General features: G+C 47.0%; 1 protein-coding gene across 2 annotated transcripts in view; it reads right to left on the reverse strand.

The window, feature by feature from the left end:
- The window catches only part of LOC146861821 (uncharacterized), a 1,143,841-nt gene that overhangs the window by 336,762 nt on the left and 779,552 nt on the right, over positions 1-27,527 (reverse strand). For both annotated transcript variants that reach the window (XM_085643198.1, XM_085643199.1), the window contains exon 13: positions 15,677-15,718. In XM_085643198.1, coding sequence (XP_085499324.1) covers positions 15,677-15,718 — 42 coding nt within the window. The remainder of the gene's footprint in view (positions 1-15,676; positions 15,719-27,527) is intronic.

The following is a 27,527-nucleotide window of genomic DNA, read 5'->3' on the forward strand; positions in this document are numbered from 1 at the left end:
TCCCCTGGTATGACGGGGGCATTGCGCTCCCGGACATCAGGAGGTACTATTGGGCCTCCCAGCTATCTGCTATTAACCATGCAACATACGCACCTGGTCCGAATCCGGCTTTCGAAATGGATAGATTTTTGTTGCCTGGCGGCAACTTTAACTGAGCGCTTTACTCTCGATCGGCTGGGAGGAACTTAACCGGTCCCACTAAGATTGCTGTGCGCGTGTGGAGGGCTGCGAATGTGGCCATGGGCTGGAATGAGCGTTTGACGGGTGCGACCCCTTTGTTTGCGTCTGAAAGATTGGGAAGCCTCTGGACGACGAAGGGCTTTGAGCGTTGGGACACGATTGGCATCAGTAGAGTACGTGACCTCTGGGTGAAGGGTGTGGTTAAATCCTTTGCTGCGCTGCAGAGTGAGTACGAATTGAGTGAGAGGGAGTTCTTTCGGTACGTCCAGGTTCGGCACGCCTTGCTCTCGGCCTTCGGGGCTAGGACTGCAGTCCCTGTGTCTTCGCCACTCGAGGACCGCATACTCGACGGTCACTTGCCCGACAGTACTATTTCCCTTATCTATAAAAAACTAATAAACGTTCGGGCGGATCTCCTCGTGCGCCTTCGGGAGGCGTGGACCGGGGATGGTGTGGAACTGGACGATGAGGATTGGCAGTCTGTGCTGTCCTCCCCTAAGGAAGTGGCCATACCCGCGCGTCTCCGTCTTGTCCAGCTTAAAATTCTCCACCGTGTCTACGTGACGGGCCCTCGTTTAGTTTTGATGGGTTTTTCTGAAGACGGGCTCTGTAGGCGCGGCTGTGGGCTCAGCGCCACTTTTCTCCATGTTCTCTGGGAGTGCTGTGAGGTGGCGGAGTATTGGCGCCGGGTGCATGCTGTCATGGAATGCGTCACTGGGGTCGCTTTGTTGCCCGAGGCTCGCCGATGTTTGTTGAACGTGTGGGAGCCTAATGACTATAATACGGCTCAGACTCGGTGGGCGGCCCTTGGGAACATGATTGCTAAGAGGGACATCGCACAGCGTTGGGGTTCCCGACGGCCTCCCACCGTGTCAGTATGGAAGGAGAGCATGTATTGGTGCATGTGCAGAGAGAAGACTGTGTATGTGTCTCGGGGTAAGCCGGGGGCGTGGGGTAGAATCTGGGGTCAGTGGAACGCGTACCGAGGGAACATCTGCACGCCCCCCCTCGTGGACGCATCTGATGCTGCCTTGTCCCCCTGATCCTGAGGTTCCCGGATTATTACATTTTACCTGTAGACGGTTGTGGCTCTCCCGTCGCCCCCACCTCCCCCTTGCTCATCCTCATTGTCCATCTGAGGGTGGAGTATGTATTGTGTAGTTCCCCGGATGTGGTTAGACGCCCCTTTTTTGATGGTTTCCGCCTTGCTTTTTGGTGTTATTTTATTTTTTTCTTTGTTTGTATTTCTAAAATCTATGTATCCTGATAACCTCTGAGGTGCACTCAGTAATTTGTTAATTCGGCTGGGCCCCAGGGGGCCTGTTGCTGCCTTGATGTTGTTGACCATGTATATATTAGCGGCCGGCCCTGGTGGTTGTAGGCCCATGTTTGTATTGATTTTTATGTACAATAAAGGTTTTCGCAAAAAAAAAAAAAAAAAAAAAAGAATCCGGCTTAATCAGTTGGTAGCAGAGTAGGATGTTTTCCTCTGATAGTAAGGGAAAATCTAGATTAGGATAGGAGATCATTGGCCCCCATAGAGCCTGAGTGATGGTGATCCAGCGGATCGTGAGCGGAGGATGACAGTGTTTGATGGAAACCGACGAATAGTAATGGTGTGGCAGAAGTACCAGTTCGTGGTAACGTGAGTATGAACAGGGTGGTCTGCTTGTTAGATTGCGGTGTTAATTTGATTGTGTGATGTCTTGCAGAGTTGGATTGAGAGTCATGTGATTGAGGTTTGGACCGTGAGCACGCGTGGCCCATGAGATTTGATTTTGATATCCCGGGATAAGAGATTGAGGTGTAGAAGAACCCAGACCTGAAATTGGTTGACCAGAGATTGTGGGAGTCATGAGACATCGTTGACTAACCCACGGATGATAGGGAGTGTATGTGTGAGTGCGTGAGTAACCGACTCTGGTCGTAGGTTGCTGTATGTGGAACATCGAGTGTTTGAGTCCTATCGAGAGGTGGTTGTTCGATCGTTTCGTGGACAGACAATTGACAGATTTGAGGTCAACAATTTTGAGAGACTGTCCGGTCATTTGGTGGACAGTCAGAGAAGTGATTGTCCGGTCGTTTCGTGGACAGATATTTACTTCAGAGTGTGAATTAGATGCAAGAAAGTGTGAGAAGCGAATTGTAAAGGAGGGGAGCTGCTGTGAGCAGATAAAAAGTGACGTCAGAAGGTGCCGCGCTGTGATAGGTCGGTTGGTGTGAGCCGCGCTGGTATTGGTGGATTGACATCAGGAAGTAAACAAAAATACTGTGCGCGAACAGAATCGATCCCATCATGAAATGTTTTTAAGTTTTAGGAGAATTTTGTAGAGGTGATAGACATGTGGTGACTCGGGGAAGAGAAGAAGCCCCTCCTGAGGATACCTCAGCTCATTACATGGCTAAGAATGTGGGATTGCATACAATAATTTGGCTTGAGAATTGGCATAAAATGACTCAAAGAGAGGGAGAATTGACTTTCCCACGTTATGGTAGTTTCAGGGTGGAAGTGTTGTACCAATTGAAATCTGTGATGTCTTCTTTGCGACCATTACCCAGACCGATACAATTTGAGGCGTTAAATGCATGGATTAGAGCAGCGTATGACAGGAAAAGAGACAGGAGTCAAGAAAGAGTGAAAAAGTCGATCAGGGCATTTCAAGATGCGAGGTGGGATGCACTGGAGAAAAGATGGAGAGTTGAAACGATTGAGGGGGATAGATTATTCCCGCTAAGGGTAGAAACAGGAGCTGCACAGGCGAAAAGCGTAAAATATGATGACAGTGATACCGATGACAGCTTGCTAGATAGATTATTGTCAGAAAGACCAGCTCCATTTAATCTAGACTTTGAAGAACGGAAATCGACTCCTGTAGAGGGGACTGGTGGATCGCACCAGTGAGAGTAGTAGGGAAAATTTCCACAGGAACAGAGGAAATTAGAATACAGTCTCTAGCAGGTACAGAAGCAACGGGAATCGTGAGGTTACCGGATGCTCTAACAGTACCGGTTACCATTGGACCCATAGTAACATTATATGACCCAGATCAAGTGAAAGGTGGAAGTCTAGCACAGTCAACCTCAGGAGAGAGGATCACTACTGAAGAGAATGGCACAGTGAGTGAAATAGCACAGGCTCGGAGACTCAAAGAATGGAGTACGCCATTGCCAGCCACCGCAGACTCCTCTCTAGGGGACAGGTGGATGTGAGACCGGTAAGACCAAAGTCTTTGGCCGAATCAAGATCGGATCTAAGGATGTGGGTACCACCTGAGAGGAATCAGAGTGATAGGATGGCAGGAAATGGTGACAATGATAATTTAGGAAGTAGACCAGTCCTTAGGGACGTAGCAGAAGAGAGTAGGTCTCGAGATCAGAGCCGTGAGTATGACGAACGGAATGGCGCAGCTTGTCGAGAAATCTTGAGAGGTGCCATGAGGGCGAGGATGTTGGATGTAGTGAGATTGAAGGCAGAGGTAGATGAAATAATTAGTAGAAATCTGCCTTTGGAAAGGATGGAGATTTATGAACAAGATGAGTTGCTTTTTGTAGCAAAGGATGTGGCTCGTAAAGCGAGGACTGCACATGAGAAACTGACAGAATTGGCAAAAAGGTACGAGGTAGATTTGGCCAAAAGAAAATCATCGCAGGAAAATCATAGGTTGCAGTACAGCGATCAAGAACTGGAAGAGCAAAGGGTCACATGATTGAAGACTCACATCAGAGATTTGATTATAGGGATGCGTGCATGGATCATGCTTGATAGATGGGAGGAGAGATGGTCCAAGAAAAAGAACACCAGAAAGAACGTAGAAGACGCGCCGCCTCTGGGTGGAGGGACGTTAGGGGTAGAGAATTATCTTCTACGAGAAGTGGAGAAGGAAGGGTACATGCATGTGCCTTGGAGTAGAGGGGATTTGGCTGCATTTACGGGCGATTTTCCTCAGCTGAGGGAAAAGCCTGTAGAGTGGTAGAAACAGGTTGATCGTTTTGTTAAGATCTCAAGAGTGTTGTGGATTGATCTGAACACATTGTTTGACATCGTAGTACCAGGAAATTTATGGTCAGCTTGTAAAGTTGCAGTTGAATGGCCAACTTCTGAACCAGACAGGCACTCTGTTACGAATGGTCCATCACCTATAGTCATGAAAAAATTTGAACAGGTAATCACATGGTTGAAGGTAAAGATCTCCCCTCAAGATATTGATTGGTTTAAGATAGATCGGACTGCTCAGGAACCAAAAGAAACTGTACATGAGTATTATGAAAGGCTCTTGCAAGCCTTCAAGCAGTACAGTGGGTTAGACACCTTAGACCCCAAGGATATGGGACAGTTTGTCTCAAAGTTCGTTATGAGATTGAGACCAGAGGTTAGTCTCATGATACAACAACATTTGATTTGCTGGCAGAATAAGCCAGTGGATGAATTATTGCGGTATGCCAGATACTGTAGTGATGAAGTAGACTCGAAGCACAGGAAGCTGAAGGACAAACTGATGCTTGTCCAAATGCAAATGGTTAGATTCAGCCTAGTGGAGGGACGCTAGGCAGAAGACAGGGAAACCTAAAAAGGAGGGAATCAGAATGTGCAAGGTCAGGGAAAAGGAAAACCTGTAGACCCCAAGACGGGAATGGATGTGGCGACACTGAAGAATACCACTGTGTGTCATCTTTGTCACCAGATCGGGCATTGGAAATGCGAGTGTCCCTTGAACCCAGCGAATCAGGTGCAGCAGGAGGTAGAGATAGTGTGGGTACCTGAAGTAGTCAATACTGTGATAAGGCCAAGATCGGTGACAGGGGGGGACATTGAGTCCGCAGCTACAGGTTCCCCAGCCACCGAGAATCCCGCAGGGAACTCGGACTTACCAGCAGATGTCTCTCTTTGAAGAGTTTGATGAGTACAGCCCAGACCTGTTGACATGACGGCGCCTGAGGGGGGAGGAAGACTGCACACTTGGAGCAGTCTTAGAGGTAGCTCAGAGGGGACCGTTTGTGGAGGCAGATGTTGACGGTCACCTTACCACCTTTTTGGTTGACACTGGTGCTACCCGATCTACTGTGAGATCTGCAGTAGTTCCCAGCCTACCCCTCTCTGGACCATCTATCCAAGTTGTTGGAGTAGCAAATAAGAAAATGACTAGCCCGTTGACTGAGCCGATTCCAGTGAGAATAGGAACTTTGCGAGATCGACACCAGTTTGTGGTGTGCGACTCGAGTACAGTTATGAAAGGATCTACTATGTAAGTTGAATTGTACCATCTATTGAACGCCGAAGGGTGTTGAAGTACAGACAAAAGATGATGCCACCTTTAAGGTTGCCAATCAGCACTTGTGTATAGATATGTATCCTGTGTTGACAGTGGAGGAAATTCCACTTGACTTGAGAGATTCTGTTTCAAACGAAGTGTGGGACTTTACATGAGAAGAGATTGGACTGATCAAAGGCGTTGAACCAGTGAAGATTCAGGTTAAGCAGAATGTTGAATTCCCTAGAATGCCCCAGTATAATCTGTCACCAGAGACTATTGAAGGGATTAAACCTGTAATCGAGTCCATGATCAAGCAAGGGATCCTGAAGGAGATAATCGGTATTCCATGTAATTCACCAATCATGGGACTACAGAAACCGAGTGGAAAATTCAGAATAGTGCAAGACCTGCGAAAGGTTAACACAATAGTTATTCTTGGTTGTCCAGTGGTACCGAATCCATCAGTGATGCTGTTTCAGATTCCATGCGAGGCCTAGTGGTTTGCAGTGATTTACTTGTGTCGAGCATTCTTCTCGATATCGCTGCATGAAGAAAGCCAATTTCTTTTTGCCTTAAGGCTGGAAAATCGTGTCTTAACGTGGTGTCATATCCCTCAAGGGTATGCAGAGAGTCCATCGATCTTTAATCACATCTTGAAGAAGAATCTTGAGAGTCTCGTGTTGCCGCAGAACTCTGTTCTCGTGCAATACATAGACGATCTGCTCAGTGCCTCAAAGACAGAAGACGCTTGCAGGGTTGATGCAGTAGCCTTACTGAATCATTTGGCTGAGAATGGACACAAGGTGTCTCCAAATAAGTGACAGTACTGTCTGAGTGAAGTGCAGTACTTGGGCCATAAAATTGAGAAAGGCAAGAGAAAGGTGCCCCCAGACAAAATTGAAGCAATCATGAATATGGCTGTGCCTACCACTCAGCGAGAGGTCAGAATGTTCTTGGGGATGGTTGGCTACTGTCGCAAATGGATTCCCAACTTTTCCTTGAAGTCGAAGCCTTTGCAGAGGCTGACGCACAACGATGTGAGTGATCCGGTACCTGGTTTCATTCTTGAAATTGAGAGAGGGCATGTGTTGTGCCCTGGATTTGGGAATGTCTGATTACAACAAGGTTTTCTCATTGTTCTGTTGCGAGAGAGAAGGTTGCGCATTGTAACTCCTGACTCAGTCATGGAGGTGTCCGTAGACCAGTTGCCTATTTCTCAGCTACTCTAGATCCAGTAGCTTCTGCGTTGCCCGGATGTCTCGAATCCGTTTCTGCAACCTGTGTCAGTATTGAAAGATGTAAAAGCATTGTGATGGGTCACCCTTTAACTGTGTACGTGCCGCACTCTGTTGAACTGTTAATGACAAGGACTAAGACACGGCACCTGACAAACAATAGACTAACGTGATACGAGCAAGTCATACTTGCCGCAGAGAATGTGACTCTGAAAAGGTCTTCTGTCTTAAATCCTGCTACATTGATGCCTATGCCGAATACCGATGATGAAGATTGTGAGGACCATGATTGTCTCGATGTGACTGAACTGTGCACCAAACCGAGACCTGACATTGTCGATAAATCACTGTCTGACCCTGATGAAATGTTCTTTGTTGATGATTCATGTCCAAGGGACAATGTTGGTCAGCTGAGAGCAGCATTTGCTATATGTACCATCACAGGAGTGGTTGAGGCTGCATGTCTAGAATGAGTACACTCCGCACAGGTAGCTGAAATCATTCCCTTGACTCGTGCCTGTTTGGCCGCTAATCAAATCCAAATCACGATCTACACTGACAGCCAGTATGGGTTCGATGTGGTCCACAACTTCAGACAATTATGGTCACAGAGGGGATTTATGACATCATCTGGTTCTCCCATCAGGAATGGGGAGTACGTACGACAGCTACTTGAAGCATTGCAATGTCCAAGAGAGATCGCAGAAGTGAAGTGTGCAGCACATGGGAGGGGAACTGATTTTGTCTCTTTGGGGAACAATTACGTGGATGAAGTTGCCCATTTCTGTGCAGAGCAAGGATGTATATTCACAGGAGATTACACAGGAGAGAGCCAATATAGACCCGAGCTCAACATGATGTTAGCCATGGCAGACACTAGGGAGGAACTCAAGAGACTGAAGCGCGAGGTTTCAGAGCAGGAAAGAGATGCATGGATCAGGTCTGGATGTGAGAAGGGAGATGTTGACGTTTGGGTTTCAAGTGATGGTCGAGCAGTGTTACCAGAAAACCTATTGAGCTCGATGGCAAGGCTAATTCATGGTGCAGTGCATCTTGGAAGAGATGCGATGGTGCGTGTGTTCAGGCAGACGTGGTATAATCCACGATTTCATGCGGTTGCTGAAGCATTGTGTCAGAGGTGTGTTGCATGTCAATAAATGAATGCTGGAAAGAAGATTGTAGTTACGTTGAGTCATATTGGGATGTCAGGAGGGCCCTTCAATAAGATACAGTTGGATTTCATTGAGATGCCTAAATGTAACGGGTTGATGTACATTCTAGTTGTGGTGTGTGTTTTCTCACGGAGGGTGGAGACTTACCCAACGCGAAGGTGTGACACTCTCACAGTAGCTAAGCTATTATTCAGGGAACTTATTCCGAAGTTTGGTTTTCCAACCTCTTTGGAATCAGATAGAGGAACACATTTACACAGGGAGATCATGAAGTTGCTTTGTGCCGCATTGAATGTTGATCAGAGACTACATTGCAGCTCTCAACCAGAGGCTTCTGGGATTGTGGAGCAGATTACTGTGACTTTGCAAGCCCAGATGGCAAACGTGTGTTCATCAACGTCTCTGAAGTGGCCTGATGCTTTGCCACTTGTCCTAATGAGCATCTACAGTGTCCCAGACAGGAGGACTGGGTTATCTCCGCATGAAATTCTGATAGGGAGGGCGATGCGATTGCCATCAGTGCCAGCCACAGCCTTGATAAACATCACTGATAACTTGATTCTTGATTACTGCAAAGGACTAGCTGATGTGGTCCGTTCTGTGTCCCAGCAGGTGCAAGCAGCAGCTGTTCCAGCCTCGAGTGATCTGTGCCACGACCTGTGTCCAGGTGATTGGGTGCTTGTCCATAAGCACGTGAGGAAGAGCTATCTGGATGTTCCGTGGCGAGGCCCTTACCAGGTGATACTGGTAACGAACACAGCAGTAAAGTGAGGAAGATTGCCAAACTGGGTGCATGCCTCCCATACCCGCAGAGTTCCAGCACCCTTGGAAGAAACAGCTCCTCTCGTAAAAGAAAATCCAGCTGATGTGGCAGGGCCACATGAGAGGGCAAGCCAAGCTGTGAGGGTCGCTGATGCAGCTGGTTGTGCACCATAACAAGCTGAAGAAGGTTATGTCAATCAGAACCCAGACATTGACTCAGACGAAGGAGGTGTTGTTGTGGGTGGTGTAGAGTCAAATTCAGCAGAAGACGGAAGTGGAGCACAGGATACTGACGGAGAAAGCAGAAGCACCAACAGAGCTGGAGAAGTTTGGCCCATCAGACAGAGACGGCTGAATTTGAGGTTGGCACCTGAAAGAGATCTTGCTCCGGTGTTCGAGACATCTGAATCGGAAGCAAGTGAAGGAGAACAGGCTCAGGAAGGTCCGAGAAGGTCAAAAAGAACAAGAGTGCCTTGTCAGAGATACCCAACCCCGGAGTGGACTTACACGGTAACTGATGCCAGGAGTGGTGAGTTCAGGAAGGCTGAGGTCCGTGACAGTGATCAGCAAGAATCCTAACGTGATAATCGATGTGGGACTGCTAGTTCCAGGACTGGAAATCGAAGGAGTGATGACTCTCACGGTTCCGAATCCTCCACTTCTGAGCAGAGTTCGACATCTGATTTTGCACAGATTGACCTTTCCATCGTTTGGAGTTGAGCCACCATCTCATGAAAAGATTGTTCTTCGTCTTGAACTTTTGCAGCATGTTTTAGCTATAATCGGATCTGATCTTATTATGGTCTGTGAATGAACTTTGTTGTCAATAAGTGTCTAAAAAGGAAGATATCCTAGACCCAAGTGGAAGAAGAATAAATTTAGGGACTTTCCGTAGAAGGAGAAAGAGGGTTAAGGAAGTCTTCTTTGGACTGTGTAAATAAGGAACTGTAGTTGCAAAGGGAATTTCCAGCTTTTCCGGAGTGTTGATCAAACTGGTCAAACAGCAACGTGTGGATGAGAAAAGAGACTCTTGACTGTTTGTTGCTGAAAATGAACTTTTGGGAACTTTTCGAAAAACAATGGAGTCTGGGGATTCACATTGTAGATCTAAATTGATAGTAGGCACATTTGTAGGTGGACTGATAGTTTCCATATTCATAGTAGTTGCAGTTTCATATTTAGTTCCACATGAGCAAGCAGTAGGGGAGGTGCAAGGGACCCCTATACCAACTACTTCTAGCAAGAAAGAGGATACCATAGGTGCTGAAAGAGCTTTGCTAAATGAAGATAGTCGTAGGTTACACATAGATTTGTCTAGAAGTGATTTCAAGCTTAATGCTTATGCCAAGCTGCTGTATGAGTATGTGGATGTGATGGATCCGAAAGACTTATGTGTGAATGCAGTTACCCACTTCAGTGGATGAGGGCATTAAGTATCACCATCTTCCACTGATGTATGGGATTTCATGTAGTTTGTTGCTTAGTGTGTTCTATGGAAGAGGTCAATGTGAATATTTATTTTCTAATTATGATGCAGTGCTTTCAGAGGTTCCAGCTTATAAGCACCTGAACAAGTATGATTATTATACGCAGGACGATAGGCTTGGGAAGTACTTCATACCAACTTCAAAATTAGATACAGGATATGCCCATAGACACAATTTGACATGCTCACTAACAGATGTAGAGAAAAAGTTTGTAGATCAAGTAGAAGATATAGACAACTAACACAAACATGTGAGACAGGGGACAGCCCAGTAGATTGGACTGACGAGGAGAGACTTCATAGATCAAAGGAGAGTTATGGCCCTATAGCATTGGATATGGTGCAGAGAGGGAGGTTGTAAGTGAAATGTGTGCAGACCTACTATGGTAAGGTTTCAGTGGGACAAAGTGCGTGTGATCAAGTTTTCACTATGGAAGATTCAGCAAAGAACTTTCTGCAAGAAGATGTAGAAGTGATACCAACGGTATATTATGTGTGTGTGAAAACTGCTTATGTGTGATTGCCTGCGAATTGGTATAGAACGTGTTATTTCGGGATTATTTTTCCGAAGATCTATCATGCAGAAGATCTAGAGCTTCTAGAAGGCAGAAAGCATTCTAGGGTGAAGAGAGGTGAAAGTGCAGGAGCAGTGATTGGAGATATCTTTGGAGCGATGATACCAAGTTTGGGAGTGATTTTGAATGATGTGAAGATTAGAAAGTTGGCGACTATTGTTGATAGATTGTCGACAAATACAGCTAAGACGTTGTTGCTTGTGGATGGAGAGATGTTATAGATAAGGTTAATGGTTTTACAGAACCGTCTTGCTTTAGACGTCCTATTAGCAAAAGAGGGCGTAGTCTGTAAAATGTTGAAGGTTCAAGAGTGCTGTATCTATATACCAGATAATAGCATAGATCTGAAGAAGTATATAAGTAATGTCACTAAGCTTCATCATGTGATAAAGGATGTGGCTGAGGAAGGAGTTTGGGAAAAAGTTGGTAAAGGGTTTGGCCAAGTAGAGAGTTGGTTTGCGAATTTGCGGACAGTGTTTCTTGGTTATATCCTGAAGCCTCTCATTATCATTGTGGTTTGTGTGATTTGTTTGTGGGGATTTGCTAGAGCCTATAAGTGGTATAAAGCAAACAGAGTCAAGAGAGCCCTTAGGGAGAATGAGATGAGAATGGCTAGACTGCAGGACAGTCACTATCAGAATTTCAAGAGTTGGGAGAGGTTCTGACAGGGAAGAATGGCAACAAGTTCTGTTTAGGTCGGCTCTTTCTCCAAGGAAGTTGTAAAGGTGTGATGACACTAGTCATCAAAGGGGGGAACTGATAGAGCGTCACGTTAATCTGAAAATTGTAGGGGGGCATCATAATCATGGGTAGTCCGTACCCGCATATTTAGATAAATATATTAATGTGTGGTCAGTAGAGATCTAGTATTAAAACCGCATATATTAGTGCTAATAGAAACGTAGATCAATGTAGTGCTTATATGAAAATGTATTCTAGATGATGCTCAAATAAATTAGTTCATGTATAATGTGATGCCTTAGGTTTAAACGTGCACCATATTAAAGTCTGCACATGTAGTTTTTTTTATTCATGCATGAAATGTAATGAAACCAGTGTTCTAGATGTGATTTTAGTAATGTGTGCTTAAATGTGTAATGGCCTAATTGCATATACGTTAAGAGAAGGCCTATTCGTTTGTTATGTTAGCTTGAAGTTGTAAGCCAAAAATGTGTTCCTTGGAAAGGCTCTCGTTAGAAGCAGTCAGCAGATTTGTGTAATTGGAAAGTTTCTCGTTAACGTGTTTCTGTTGCAGGTGCAAGGACACATGTCTTGTTAGGAATACTAACCCTTTGTTTCAGGAGCTAGGTTGGTAGGAGACACCGTTAAGGGAGTATACAGGAATGCAGATATGATACTTTCGGCGAGGAAGATGCCTGGGGCCCAAGGACAAACTGAAGGTTTCAGGATGAGGTGTAGTTTCGATGGAAAAACCCAGAAAGAAGACCTGGCCGTAGATGCGTGACAACAAGGGGGTGTTCTACTGTTTGTGGCTTTTGTATTAGGGACAGTGCCCCAAGGGTTGGAGAGCAGATTTTGCAGAGGAGAGCAGAAGAGATGTAGGGAGCAGACAAGAGGGCAGATAGAGAGACTTGGGAAAGGAAGGAGCATCTTAGAAAGAGCTCTGTAGCTTTGGCTACCGAATTGTGCAAAGTGAGTGTGCTTCTTAGGAAGCCTTCACAACTAACACCTTTTCCTTCTCTTTCCTGGGGAAAATGCTATGTAGGGATGTCACCTTAGTGATAGTGTAGGGACAGATTAACCACTTCTCTTTTTTATTCTAATGAAGACTAAAATAGAGATTGGAGCAGTCATTGCGTGCCTAACGCTTCTTGAGTTGACTATTCTTCTTATTCTGAGTCGGATGAGACTCCTGCGTAGGATGATGTTTGTATTAGTGCCCATCTATTTTTTTAACCTCATGATGAGGTACTTGTATGTGCAGTTATTCTTGACTTTGTAATAAACACCCTAAAATTTGAATTCGGAGTCAGTTATCTTTTGGAGTCCAAACTGAACTTGACTGGCATGTTCATTGAATTTGATTTTCTCCCCTTCACACTATTCATCAGGTAAAAAGGTCTAGTCGACCTGAGGATTCTTAGGGATGGTAAGATAAGCTAAGAATCCGGCTTAATCAGGACTCATCTCATTTTAATTACCTACCTCACCTTCATCAGTTCCTGAGAGCACAACCAAGGTGACTCTGCCTAAATGTTCAGATCACACATCTGACCCTATATCATTGGTGCATAATCAAGGTGCAACTCAACTACATCAAAACCGCCCGATCTGGCAGACCAGTGAGAGCACCTCGAAGAGTCATTGAGCAAATAGGATGCTTATGTTTGTAATTTTTATACAACAAAGAGGGAGATGTAGTGTTATTGATATATTATGCACTAGGACCCTCGCAGTTCCTGGTGGGCTCTAAATGAGAATTGGGTAATCTGCTGGGTGGTACTAAGGTGTGGTTATAAAAGTAATGCATGCAGAGCGTAGTCGTAAGTTGGAGAATAAAGACATTGTTACAGAGCTTGGTGTGAGGCCTATTCATTTTTATGCTCCTGGGCTGGGGAGGTTGCTACAAATATGAAACAGCTGGTCGTATAAAACCAATTCATATAGGAAGCCGCTCCATTGCTCTTGAATCAAAACTACAAGAAATAATGCAGCAGATGGCATGAATCCCATTCTCATGGGCTGCCATTCTACCACCACTGGGCAGCCCCACAATGACATAATACAGCTTGTGGCATACTCTTCTTGCAAATGAGTTGCCCTCTCCCCATTGTGTATTTCCAGCCTGCTGTGTAATGTATATTAAAAGACACAGAGATGATGGACGTAATACAGAGCAAATCAAACATTCATCCCCAGTCAAGAGATGTTTAAATCCATCCTTCCTTTGCTCATCATGCCACCCCAGTTTGGACCCAGCCATGTGCAAATCAGGCTTGACCCTGTGCCACATGGGAACATTCCAGCCCAAACTGCCAAACCATGTTCTCCCTGCACCGGAAACAAGTATCCTGTGACAGGTTTCTGGGCATCAACCCTTATAAGCAAGGCTAGCTTGAATTCAGTGGCACAGTGAGCCCGGGACCCATGTCTGGCCATACCCGGCGTACATAGAGAGAGAAAACAAAAGACATGCATATGATGGACGGAATGCAGAGCAAATCAAACATTCACCCCCAGTCAAGAGATCTGGGTTAAATCCATCGTTCTTTTGCTCACCATGCTAGCCCAGTTTGGACCCAGCCATATCCAAATCAGTCTTGATATTGTGCCTCACGGGAACCATCCAGCCGAAACTGCCAAGCCAGGTCCTCCCTGGACCAGAAACAAGCATCACAGGACTGGTTTTCAGGGCATCACCCTTCATCAGCCAGGCTAGCTTGAATTCAATTGCACAGTGAGCCCGGGACCCACGTCTGGGTATACCCGGCGCAATGTATATTGACATGAGTTTTTCATCTGCCACTTCTGTGGGAATTGCAAGTTTTCACTTTACTAGATGAAAGCATGAACTTCTGAGAGGGCAGGTTCACACACAATTTAGATAGTAGTGTCACTCTTGCGGCACCCCACTTTGTGCAAGAGTGATGCATCTCTTAAGTTTCACTTATCAAGCCATGCAAGGCCACCTTGCACGGTCTTCTGAGGCTTGTTAAATCAGAGTAAAGCAGCGCAGTGCAAATTGCTGTGTTGTGGTACTCGGCCCCAGGGAGGCATTCCATGGGTGGAGCATGGGTGTTCCCTTTCATCCACTCATTGATTTTGGTGCATTCCCAGATTTACCATTATTGGTAAACCTGGGAATGCACCAAAATGCTACGCCTCCCCAGTTGAGGCAAAACAAGGAGAAGTATCTTTATTTCTCCTTGTTACTTCCTCTTTCTATGGGCGCTGCATTCTGCAGCACACATATAAAGGTGAATATGCCTCAGGGGGTTGTTTCCCTTCCTGCACAAAAACAATTTTGCTTGCAACACTGGCACCCTAGCACCACAGTGCAAGGGTCCCTGCGTTGGTGTTAAGCAACACATTTTGCGTCAGTGTGGGTAAATGACAGGAATGGGCCGTTTATTGCGAGTAAGTACGACGCATTGCTGCCTTTTCTCAATCACACAGCGCAGTAAGGTAGCTTGCTGCACTGCGTAAATATTTGGTAAATATGGCCCAAAATTGTTATCTAACAGGTACAAACCCTACTGAGATCAGACGCTTCTGCATGGGTGTGTGACTGTGGCACATCTCATACCTTTCATAAAAGAGTTGCAAATACCTATGTTTACACTTGCAGTGACATGGGGGTGAATTCTCGGCTACACACCTGAGGACACAAAAACACTTGCCATATTGCGCAAAGGATGAAAAAGCGATTTACTGAACTGTTCACTTACTTTAATGCTCAGCTTTCAATACCCTTTGTTCACTACTTGATTTGTTAAAATATAAATGACAGGGTCCAAATATTTCTCAAGCAGCCACTGCAGCTTGCTTCACCCTCTAGCCCTAGCAAGGCTACCAAACGTGAGTACAAACGCTAACTACTAATTATCATACCACTTAAAATGTTACAATTAGTAAACAATCTTCTTATGTTCTCGAGTCAAAAATAGTCTGACAGTGCCATCATGTGATAAGCTCTCATAAATAAATCCCTGTGTTAAGAATTGTGTGCAGAGCACCGGCTAACACATGCACAAATTAAGCATTGCCCTTGCTCCTTTTCGTTTCAGACCCAACCCTAGGCACAATTAGAGTACAACTCCAGTCTACGTGCACAAACTCAAACACTACCCATATAGGTCACATGACAGAAACACACTCTTCCATCCATAACACTCCCACGGAATAGTAATCTACCTGTTTGCAAAAACACTTCAGTGCCTTTTTAGGGATATAAAGCACTGTAAAATTGCAACAGCAATACAAAGCAATGCAGGTTTATTACTCATTCATTGAACAATATTGGATTTTTGACTAGTAAAGCTTATTATCGTACCTGGTGGCGTTGAGGGGGTCGGAATTCCAGAATAAAGTTGGTCTGAATTTGAAGGAAAGAAATAATGTGTAATGAGCAAAGGAACACAAATTTAACATGAAGAAATGCAAAATTCAAAATAACAAAACTATCATTTAATTATCTACTTAACTATAACTGTATAACGATCATGTTGTACTACATTATAATGTTTGCACACCACACGATATCCTAATGTATTTAAAAAGACAATTGATTACTTTTACTGAGACCATGACATCCTTTCTCATGCTGAAACAAGTAGCACGAGTAGGCCTCAGCCTCGTGGCTACTTCTGGAACCAACCAGCATGAAATTCCACAGAGCCGGGTTTAGTCTCGAGGTATGAGCCTAGAGGCCTGCTGTTGCTGTGATCTGCCGGAGCTGGTTTACACAGCACTAATGTGTAAATTGCGTGATGACCGTTTGCATGCTAATTCTGTGTGCGGTAGATACTTTTTTAATGTGACCAAATGTAAACGCGTGGCAAAGCTTGCAAAGTAAAAACATACGTGGTAAAACAACGCGTTGTGATGTAATACAACCAAAGGGCAGGAGAGGCATAGGTGTTGATCTTTTGCTCACAGAGTGGTGAATGGCATTTTGTAGTATGTTAAGTAGTGCTACTTCACAAACAACAGAACATACTTTGTGGATATAGGTTCCACAGTATACCACTGCTCAGCTGTACCTCTGAGAGGTATTGTACATGCAAAGTGCGTAAATGTAGCATTCTCCAGGTTAGAGACCAGAATGCTCCAAAATTGGTAAATGACCCTGTTCCTATTTAATAAGGATGCAGTTAAAGAGGTGACCACTGTCACCTCTTTTGATTTTCTCACCTCATTACTTGATGGAGGTTTAAAAGCAAATTATGCCATGTCCAAAATACCTGCTTTGTTTCAGTGCCAAGTTTTTTTTGACCAAGTGAGGGACTGCTCCATGTTACTTAAAGGGCTAGTCTCCAAGAACAGAGACAATATCCCCTGAATTCTGAAACTTGCTGGAGAAGCTGATGGTATGCCTAGAGCACATAAGCCTACCTAACTACTCAGAGATGGAAGGAGAGTGGCTGGCCCTTAGTGAAAAAGACTGTCCATGAGGAGAAGTCTTGGCTGTTTCTGTGGGTCACACAAAGCAGAAGTAACTCACTGCCTTCAATGAGCAAAGCCAAGTTTTGACTCAAGTCATTAGGGTTGCCGCAATCTCTCTCTGCAGTTCCTGCAGGAAGCTTCATTAAGAGGCTACCCTTCAGAATGTCACTTGCTGTCTGGCATTCCCACTGCAGTCCCTGATGGGTTGGAGTTTCTGCCTGCCTATATTATTCCCCTGTGAGCAGCTGCCTACACCAGTCCGCAAACCTCAACTGCTGAAGCCAAGGACCTCTCTGCACTAGCCCAGAGGTAGCAACTGCCTGAAAATGAGCCCCTGCCAGCAACATGTCAGAAGCTGCAACACCTGAAGATGACTGTCCATTAAGCAGGCCTGTCTTGCGGTTCAACACCATTGGCCAAGGGATTCATCATACCAACTCCTGATAGAATTTAAGTGGGCGAGGTTGCTGACAGTAACAACTGGTGCATCCAACCCACAGGTTCACTGAACACGGAACGTGGGCCTGAACTCATGTAAATGAAAATATGCCTGACTCACACAACGGTGAAACCAGCTGCTAACTTTGCCATCATGAACTCGCTGGGTATAAAGACTATTGAACTGACCTGCAAAGTATCCACTGCAGCAATCAATAGTAATCTTTACCAGTGCATAGTCAATGCCTACACCTATGCCTTTCCATAAAGTAGCATAAGGTTCTATAAAGGACTTTCAGGGTCAGAAGTGAAGGAAACAGTAGCTGTGTGATGCGTCAAATGTCTTTGCCTCATTCTTAAGAACCCTACTTTACTCCCAAAAGAAAGAAGAATTGCACCTCTCCAAAGTACAACTTACTCAGTTCTCATGACTACAAGACTAACGTCTGAAAACAAGATCACGTACATTGAAATCAAGGAAGCCTCAAAGATCCTCAACATAGGAAAATTGTTGGGCAAAATCAGAGTTTCTACTGATGGAATGGGAAACCCCCACATAACCCCTCTCCCTCTACAATTATCATAGTAAGCCAAAACAATTTGCTTTCTCATACTGAAATTCAATAGGGTAAAATATGCCTGATTCCTACAGCAGAAAGTGTTCCTTGGGCTGGGGAAGCGACCAACAGATATTTCTGGAACCAAGCTGCAGTGACTGAAGAGACCCAACTCGGGCGAAAACAGTCATAGGTTGCTTGTCTTTCGGTACACAGAGGGCCTTGTTTGCCAGTTTGGGCTGGATTGTTTCTATTGGAACAGGTCAAAGACTTTGTTACATAAGGCTGGGTTTAATCTGGGATGACATAGTGGGCAAAAACATTATGGGCTGGGAGGCGGCCCTGAGTAATTATTATTGGGTGCTATGTGAAAGACACAGTCCAATATATGTAAAGAAATAAAGATCATGATTTTAGTGTTTAGGGATTATGTGCGCTAGGAACTCGTGGTTCTGTGCGGACTCGAGGAATTATGGAACTGGCTGGCAGGTGTTAAGGTGTGGTTATTAATGGTTATGACGTAATGAGTAGGCAGTATGCGTGTTGTACGCTGAAAACTAAGGAGGTCCGATAAAGACCGCTGATACAGAGCGTTGTGTGTGGCGTTTTTCATTTGCATGTTTCTAGGCTGATGAAGACACAACAACTGGCAATGAGTAGGAGATATGTGCCCTGAAGAAACAGATTGCTGTCTGTGAAAAATTGCTAAGATATAGGATATTGATCTGGCCGTGCCACTTGTGGCTCAAGTTGATGCAAAGCAGCATGCAATTGGTGTATGTGAGGAAGTTGAAGGCATTGCACAGGGGCACAATTGAAAAAGCCCACCAAAACGCACTGGTAAGGCTAAAAGAAGAGATATTAGGCTGCACCATAACTTGGGTAAATAACCTGAACAAAACATAAATAGAACAGCCAAGATAATCATGTGTAAGAAACAGAACCTCACTCACTGTCAATGATGAAGAAAGTGCCACACAGTCTTTAAACTGGCAGGATAACACAAGCTCAAGCACAAAGCAAGTGCTTACAGAAGGTGCAAGTTCAGGTGCACAACAAATGCAGTCAGAACAGCACATACTCTCGACAGCAGCAGAGAAGAGCGCGAAATACACAGCAGCTGTGTTTCTAAAACCATCGTCTCCATTCAACACAGTCAAAAAGCAGAATATTGACACTAGATGGACTGCATGGATCGAGACTTTTAATCACTTCATATATACCTTAGAACAGGGGTCTCCCAGCATTTCAGTATGAGGGCCACATCATATATTTTACAAATATTTGCTGGCCGAAAAAAAACAGTTTATATCTAGAACCGGGTAACTCCTATTAAGAGGGCTCGACTGGGAACCCAAAGTAGCCCTGGCAAATTTTGTCAGACCAGCCACCCTATGTTGCGTAGCAAGGGAGGGGAGTGACCGAGCCTGCCCACTATAAGGGCGTGTGTCGGTTCTCCCCCAAGAAAACATGGAGACAAATTGCAAAAATGGGCCATTTCAACAGCACATTTTTCACTATACATTGAATTGAATTAGCTTTCAAGTATTGCAAATAAAGACCTTGGAGTGTACCAGAATATGACAAACTTTGTTGGGGCCATTCAAGGATTCCCTTACTATCACCCTCTAACAGTGCCCCTCATCTCTCTATAGCCTCTCTCTGACATGTAATTCACTTGTTTCATAGCGCCTCTCATACCAGTGTAGGGTGTTGGAGCACTTTGCATCACACACAGAGAAAATGTTACATGAGACAGAGGGGACTACGAGAGGCAGGCATTTTTAAGAGTGCTTTATCTGCAAAAGCACAAACTCTGGATTCAAAACAAAAAACAGTGGTTAGGGTTGGCTTTACTAATAGGAATGTATTTCTATCCAAACAAACCATTTTTAAGTAACATAAGGATAATGAAAGACTGGGAAAAGAAGTTTCTAACGACCTGTACCATACAGTTTGCATGCAGCTGTTGATGGTAGTTCGTAGCTCACTGAGCTAGATTATTTTGTGAATTACACAGTAACAAAAAGATCTCAGTGACAAAAGCTATAATCCACTGAGATATGCACATAAAATGCAGCTCTGTGAAATGTGCGATACGTGTGTTTTGCAGCTGATCCCACTTTAGCAGGAATATGATTCACCAGATGTAGCTCGACACTTTTATTGTTGCTGAAAATGTGCCTCTTTAACACACTACAGCCTTTCAAATTTAGTACATCAGATTATGATTACATCATGGCATTTATTAAAAGTGGCAGCTTTCAAGCAAACGTAAACATATTTATGCCCTTCATCCCCCTCCGCATCATGAGGACAATGCTGTTAGTGTATTAAGAGGCAAGTCAGCTGTCATACGCGCACTCTATATGTACGGCAGGCGGGACCAGGTACCACCAAGCCTCCTATGTGCCTATTAATAGCTGGAGCAAGAGCACCAATTCTGATGCAGGAGCAGTTGGCTATGAGCAATATCCAGCCGTGGACGGCCCACAGCTGCAGCTACCCACAGAGGCGGCTCCGCCATCAGGGCAGAGGAGCGTCGCCCCACTGCTTTGACACAGTGCGTGAAGCAGAAACATAAAATGGTATTTTTAAATACCATTTTTATGCTTCTGCTTCTCGCACTGCGAGAAAGCAGAAGAGTATGCCTGGTTGGGATAGGGAGGGTGGCCTAGTCGGGAGGAGTGGCTTGCCCAATGGTGTGGTCCCTGACTGTTTGATTGGCTCTCTGGAGCTGACCAAACCATGAGCATTCTGAATTTTCTCTATGTAGGCTTTATAGGCTGCATGCAGCCTACATAGAGAAAATGGCCTCCCATCAGGCACCCGGCTGGGCGCAGTCCGCACCAATCACAACGCTGCCATTGCAGCATTGTGAATGGCTTAGGGGAGGGGAGGCTGCCTGTGGCTGCTTCCTGTTCAGCAGGAGAGCAGCAGGAAAAAGCGGGACCTAGCCAGGAGCTGAGGCGGCACGGGAGGCGGTGCAGGACCCAGTAAGGTACGTTTTTAAAATGTTTTAATTAAACTAAAACCCCTCCGCCTACCTCCCCGCAAGTCTGTGCGATTCCCCCCCCCATCCACGAGTCATGAGGCCGCGACTGCAGCTACGGCATGAATAGCCTGCCCGCTGTTGTGTTCCCTGCCTCAGCAGGGCCCAGTATAATTTTTTTATCTATTGCTCAGGGTGACTCTTTGGCATGAGTGAGCTGGGCCCAGGGCACTAATCTCGGCGCCACCTGTGCAAGAGCCGGCCCTGGATTTGCAGCACCAAGTATCTTCACATGGAATAACACAAAATAGACAGTACTGGCCATTGGTAATGCACCCGGGCATGGCAGCACTTACTGTGGGTAGTTGTTGCTGGGGTGCTGGAGGAGTAGTCTCAGACCAGCTGCTAGCCTAGCTTTCTGCACCGCCAGAAATGCGGCTGCCCTGGCGCCCGCAGGGTGCCCTAAGGAGGGCAGGCCTCTAGTGCCAACAAAGCACCAGCCCACCCCCCTTCTTCTAAGTGTGGGGACCTCTCGGGGAGGAGTCCCCCTACTCTGGCAGCCAGGGGCTGCGGCGCGCAGGGCGCCTCATTTCCGGGGCGCGAGGAACGGGGGGTATATAGGCCTCCCCCACCCACTGGCCTTCCTCTTTTGCATCCTGGACACACTGTTGAGTGTCGGCCCGTCTCTCGTCGCCGTCCTCGTCCTTGGGACTGGTGGTGCCTCGTGCGCTCTTGCGCGGCATCGCTCACGGTGAGTGCAGCGCCACCCTCCCCCTGCCCCGTCCCTGGGCCTGTTCCGGGGTGTACAGGGGCTGTGGCGTGGGCTGCCATGGGAGGGGTGCGACCCCGTTGCGGGCACGTGTGGCGGGGATGTGGACACTTGCTCTGTGCTGGGCGAGTGCGGGGATGGGCGGTGCTGGGCCGGTTGGGGTGTCCTCCCGGGCTGCCCCTGGTGTTTGGTGGCGTGGTGGGGGGTGGTCCAGGGACTGCGGTGCCCCCCCTCCCAGTGCGGTGTGGTGGTTTCTTTGCTGTGGCTGCGCGGCTGTGTCTGGACACCTGGGATCGGGGGCCACAGTTGGACTGTGTGCGAGGTGCCTTTTGCCTCCCGTCTGCCCGGGCCTTTTCGGGCTCCTCGTGGGCCTCGGGCTTGGTGCTGTTTGTGTGGGGGCATGGGTTGGCCCGGTCGGGCAGCGGGGGTGCTGTCTTTCGGGAGGGGATGCAATCCTCCCCACCCCTTGACCGTGGGTTTGTGGGCGATTTGCATGTTTGGGCATGGTTTCGTCTGTCCCCCCCTCCATCACCGTGGCAGCCACCCCCTCAGATTTCACCGTGCTTTCTCTGGCGTGGCCCCACCTGGGGGTCTGGGTGTGGTGCTTGCGGGAGAGCCTGTGGGTTTGGGTTTGTAGCAGTGACAGGTTGGTGGTGCCCATGAGGTTCGGCCTTGTCCCGCACGCCATTGGGGACTGGGCGCATCGATGTGCAGGGAGCATGTGCCCAGTGTGTCTGGTTGGTCGGTGGAATCTGCGGCCTCGGACATTTCTCACCCCCCCCCCAATGAGGAGATGAATGGTCGGCCAGGTTCTACAGGTTCCACTGGTCGAGATGGAGCTGGTCGCAGTGTCGCCGGGGAGGGGGAAGGCCGCGACCTGGCGTGTCACTCCTGTGGCCAGTGGTCTCCTTTGTGAGCGGGGTTGTGGTAACACCATGCAGGGGACAGCTGTTGCATGTGGCGGGGAGGATGTGCGGTGACCTTGCGGGATCGTTTTCCCGTGCCCTGCGCTGCCCCAGGGGGAGGATATCATGGGCTGCCCTCCTCCCCCCCTGCCACCTCCGTTCCACATGGGGCCTGCGGGCGGGCGCCTCGAGCATGTGGGGGCGGCCTGGCACGGGGACACTTTTGTGGTGTGGCTGCGCGTGCACTGGCGGTGAGGCACAATTGCAGTGTCTTTGGGGGGCAGTAGGAGAGCCGCCGTCTCACCCACACGTCCCTTGCGCCTTGCCCTTCCGACGGACAGCACACATGTTCAGCTGTTGCATGTTCTGGGCCGCATCGACCACCTGCGGTGCTGCACTGGAGCGGAGGCTCCGTGTCGGATTGACGGGTTTCGAGTTGGGACATTGTTGGGCCTGGTGGCATGCGTCCCAAATGGTGCTGCGTGCGAAGGGGTTTGTTCAGGATCTGGGTGCTTGGACATGTGTGTGCGCTCCGAGGATGGCCCCCGCTCAGTCCTATAGATGTGACGGCGTTTTTGGCGTGCTCATGTGCTCTTGGCTTTGTCAGTGATTCTCCCCTTGCCGGATTGTGGTGGCGGGCTTCATTTAGGGATAACATGACCATGGCCGTATAGTAGGTTACTCGGGTACTGGGGAAACAAGTACAGGTCCATCTGGAGCCTGACCAGGCGGCACCATCTGGTTGCACCAGACTGCATTGCTGCCGAGGGCGCGGGTCTATACACGTATGGCCCACCTTTGAAGAATCCGGGACTTTTTAAGCAGAAGCAGCCACGAAGGGGGCTGGTGCTTTTCTCGAGACGTTCCTCCCTTGTTGGAAGGGAGGACAGCAGATAGCTTTTTGCCTTTCGGCTTCCTATGTTTTAAATCATCGTTGAGGGATACATGAGACAGTAGTTAATTATGTTATCTTTGGATATCTTGGATTTGAGGCTCTAATTATGGGTGGCTTGCGACCAAGCTGTCATGTGGCTGGCAGGCCCGGTGCAGCGGCTCACGTGCAGAGCATGGTTTTCAGTCGCATGGTGTCTGCCACAGAGTATTCGAAACCCTGAATCAAACATGCGTGAATCAGTGAGTCAACCTGGGAGAAACACAGCTTGTGACTGTCAAGAAGCCCTTTAAATTGCACATATTATGCAAGTTAAGAAGTCAATTGTCTCAAGCAGCTTGGACAGCTAAAGCAAAAGGGAATCAGGGCAAAAGTCACATAGCTTGGAGCGTTCATAAGTTGGGTTCTTCAGCGAAAGTGACGCTGGTTTTACCAACTTCTGAACAGTGTTAATACACTGTCATGTGACGTCTGCCTGATGGTAGGGGGAGAATTAATTTGTTTGGCGATGGCGCATTGCACGCTCCAGTTATGCACGGAGTTCATTGTAATTTTAAAGCATACATGGGGCAGTTCTTAAGTTGAGCAGGTGCTTTCCTTTTGCTCTTGGACCGGCACCTACAAGCGGGCACCGGCACTTAGGATAGCTGCGCATTTAAAATGAGCAGAAATTAGTTGTTCAATATTTCTACACTGTGAGAAACCACTAATACCTGTTACCCAGACAGTTCTTAAAGCTGGGGGGGTTCGACTAGTCTGAATTGTCACACTGGTAGCAGTGTGATGGTTAGTAGTTGAGTACGCTCTGTCATTGGCAGCTCTGGCAAATTGTGGTGGCCTTATCACAAGGGCTCAGGCACTTATTCCTTTACAAATTATGCTCTGATATGGGGCCATCGGGTGACTGTGCCACCAGATGACATTGTAGCGCAGCATATGTTGATGGTCGGCTGGCGAAGCAAAGACGCGCCTGATGTTGCTGGGCGCACATTGATTGATTAATACCTCCTCTCTGGCAATTCACAGCCTTCGTCAGAATGCGTTGGGGGCCCTGGCGCTTTTAACAAAGCATTCTGAAGGCTGGAGGTCAAGACTTCCCACCCCTCTGCTGTCGGATCGAACTGTAAATCTTGTCAGCGCTCATTTGCTCAGTTAAGATGTCATATTTAGTAGTTGTAAGGCCAGTCTGTGGATCTCTCTTCTCCGCTTGAAACTCAGTATTATTGATGGTCGGACGGGGAAGAGAAGACGTGCTTGAGGTTGCCTGGGCACACATTGATTTGTTAATTCCTTTTCTCTGTTGGCAATTCACAGCCTTCTTCAGGATCCGTGGGGCGGCTTTGGCGTGTTTAACACGGCATTTGGAAGGTTTGAGGTCAGGGGGGCATACTTGTGCACGACAGCACATGCGGTAGTATTAGCAGCTGCCCTTGGTAGAAACGTATTCGGGGGCGCTCGTTTGGAACAGCTTTGAATGTGAACAGTCCAGCCCTTTCTTGCCCATCTTGGGGTAAGTTACTGACGGTGCATGGACATACTCTTCCAATTTCTAAATGTGTTTGCATACAATATTGTGGGATGTTGACGTATTTTAACACAGTAACACAGCAACAGCTCACTAATATCACTGGAAATAATAGGTGACTCCACCACTTAGCAGATAGGAGGTTCTGTCTCGATCTAAAAGAAACATTTTAGTGATGTTGTAAGTGTGGAACACATGGCCCTAGCGGTGCAGGGGAAGCTTTGCAGGTAGGCATACCAGGGTCGGTAAGCGGAGCGCTGTCGGTCGGTAGTGCGACCGTTGGATAGTTTTGATCTCACACTGAGAATAAAAGGAATTTGCACCTGTGCACTGCACTTAACTGTCACACCGGCGCTTGTGGCAGCCTGCCATGAGTTGGCGCTGTCTGTCTATTTTAGAGACGACCGCAACAGGCATTGTTTAATTTAATTTACATTAAAATCCCTATGGCCTACTGCCCAAACCATTCTTATAGCTTTGAGGACCTTGGAATAGGCGGACTTGTCACACTTGCACGGGTGTCAGGGTTAGTAGTTGTGGTGATAATAGGATGGACAGCACGGCAAGAGCAAGGTATGGTGCAAAGGAAGTGGCCGCCTGACGTGAGTCAAGGCATATAGTGGCACTAGTGTCAGATTGTCTGTTGCGCTGCCTTGCGGTAAGGTAGCGCAAGCGTATGCTGATTCTAGTTTCGCACAATATTGGGCGTCTATGTAGGCGTCACTGCGAACAGCTCTAGGTCAGAACCTGTTATGCTGCCTTCAGTTGGCGTTGCGGTGTGTCCAGGGACATCTTAAGGATGTTGGGGGCCCTGGGCCAAACATATTTTGGGGGCCCGTGTTCGGAACAGCTCTGAATTGATGATTCATGCCCACTGCGTCCAGGACACTGACAGTGCACAGGCACACTTGTCCAAATTCCTAATGTGTCTACAGCTAATATCCAGGCATAGTGAGGTATGTTTTCAATTTGGAAACACCAGCAGCACCCCAATATTACTGCACAAAATGTATTTGACACCCTCGTATGTTTCAAATGTTAGGTCCTGTTTTGACTAAAAAAAAAAAAAGTTTTAGAGATGTTGCATGAAACAAACATATTTCTCTGAACAAAGTCTAAGTCTGGCTTCAATTGGCGTTGCGGTGCGCCTTCTTTGGCGGTAATTGCACAGAGTGCCCGGGGTGGGGCTAATTCATTTATTTAGCTTTCTTGGCTGCAGTCCAGAGTTTTTTATTTTCCGTTAGGTTCAGGTATAGCACGCCACCAGCCAAGGTTGCATGACCACTGATGATGCAAAGGCAGGTAAAGAAAGCACCTTATTTGAGGTTCCCTCTTATAGCATGAGCCTTTGCACCGCGGGGAGCTGTCACAGTGATATGCCTCTTTTAGGTCACCAGGCATTCTGTTAATGATTTTCGATTCTCAGATGGAAGGGACAGGTTGCCTGGTATCGGTTACGTCTCTACAATGCCCCAGACAAACTACGTCTATGGTTACGTCTGGCCATGGCTGGGTTTCACACACATTTTACCTGTTTTACAGGGGGTATGGTTGATTTCCATTGATTGGTGGTGTTGCTTAGTGTTATGGACCCATTTGCGGTTGAGATTGCTATTCAGCGAAGGCGTTATTCAGGGGTGGATCCTTCAGTGGTGCCTCGGTGAGTGACTCGCGCAGGGGTTTGGGTTTGGGCTGCCTTTTCTTTGGAGTTGTGATGTTAGATGTAAACCTCGGTGTCCTGCTTGGCACCTGGGTGGCGTGCGCCGTGAGAATTCTGTTTCGTATTGTTGCACTGAACGAAGATTTTGCCATTTGGCCAGCAAGGTCCTTTGGCCACCAGGAGTTATGCTTGTGGCCCTTCTCAATGTCCTATTGATGAATGTGCTACGGATGACAAATGGTAAAATGGTTTTCAGGTTCTGGCCGGGGCTCGGCAAGTATGGTTTCATCTTCCAGACCTAACACTTGTGCATTACCGGCCTAGAACCCAAGTATACTTCATGGGACTCTGGTCACATCAAAGTGGGCCAAGATCACACAAAGCACGGGCTGAGAGTGCGGTGTCAGCCATATATGGCGAATTATGAGAAACATGCCAGAGATAGCGAAGAGGACATCACAGACTTGGTCAGTGATAATAGCATGGTTCATCTTTTGTCCCTATATAGGCAAAAGATACGGACAGGCTCTGTTTTGCTAAGAATAGTTATTTTGTCTCCGCATTTGCCTCGTTCGCAGTACAACGAGGTCAATTTTGTCTCCAACGCGGGGATTGTGCGCCTCTATTCCGTTTCCAAAGGGCTCCCGCTTTTGGTACCTGGCTTACGTACAGGTGACCTGTATGGCTGTTGCGGAAGTTGATTAGTGGAATGGTCCCAATTGCGGTTAAGCTCACTACTCTTCGTAGGGAGACAATTCATGCTATGTTCAACACGTTAAGGTGACAGTGACACCAGTTCTGAATGGAGGCATGTTCTATATGCTGTGCAGCAAAGCCGGAATTGTGACTTCAGTAATCTTATGCAACTGACAAGCACTGTTAAAGCCAATGGTATCGGCGAGTTGTAGGTGTACTGTGGTTTTGTAGTAGTTACACAGCGGCTATGTCAGAAGCCACAAATTAACAGTCTGCCTTTGCCACAGGTTTCCTGCCCAATGGTG

Source organism: Triturus cristatus, chromosome 2_2 (genome assembly GCF_964204655.1).
Source record: "Triturus cristatus chromosome 2_2, aTriCri1.1, whole genome shotgun sequence".
NCBI lineage: Eukaryota > Metazoa > Chordata > Amphibia > Caudata > Salamandridae > Triturus > Triturus cristatus.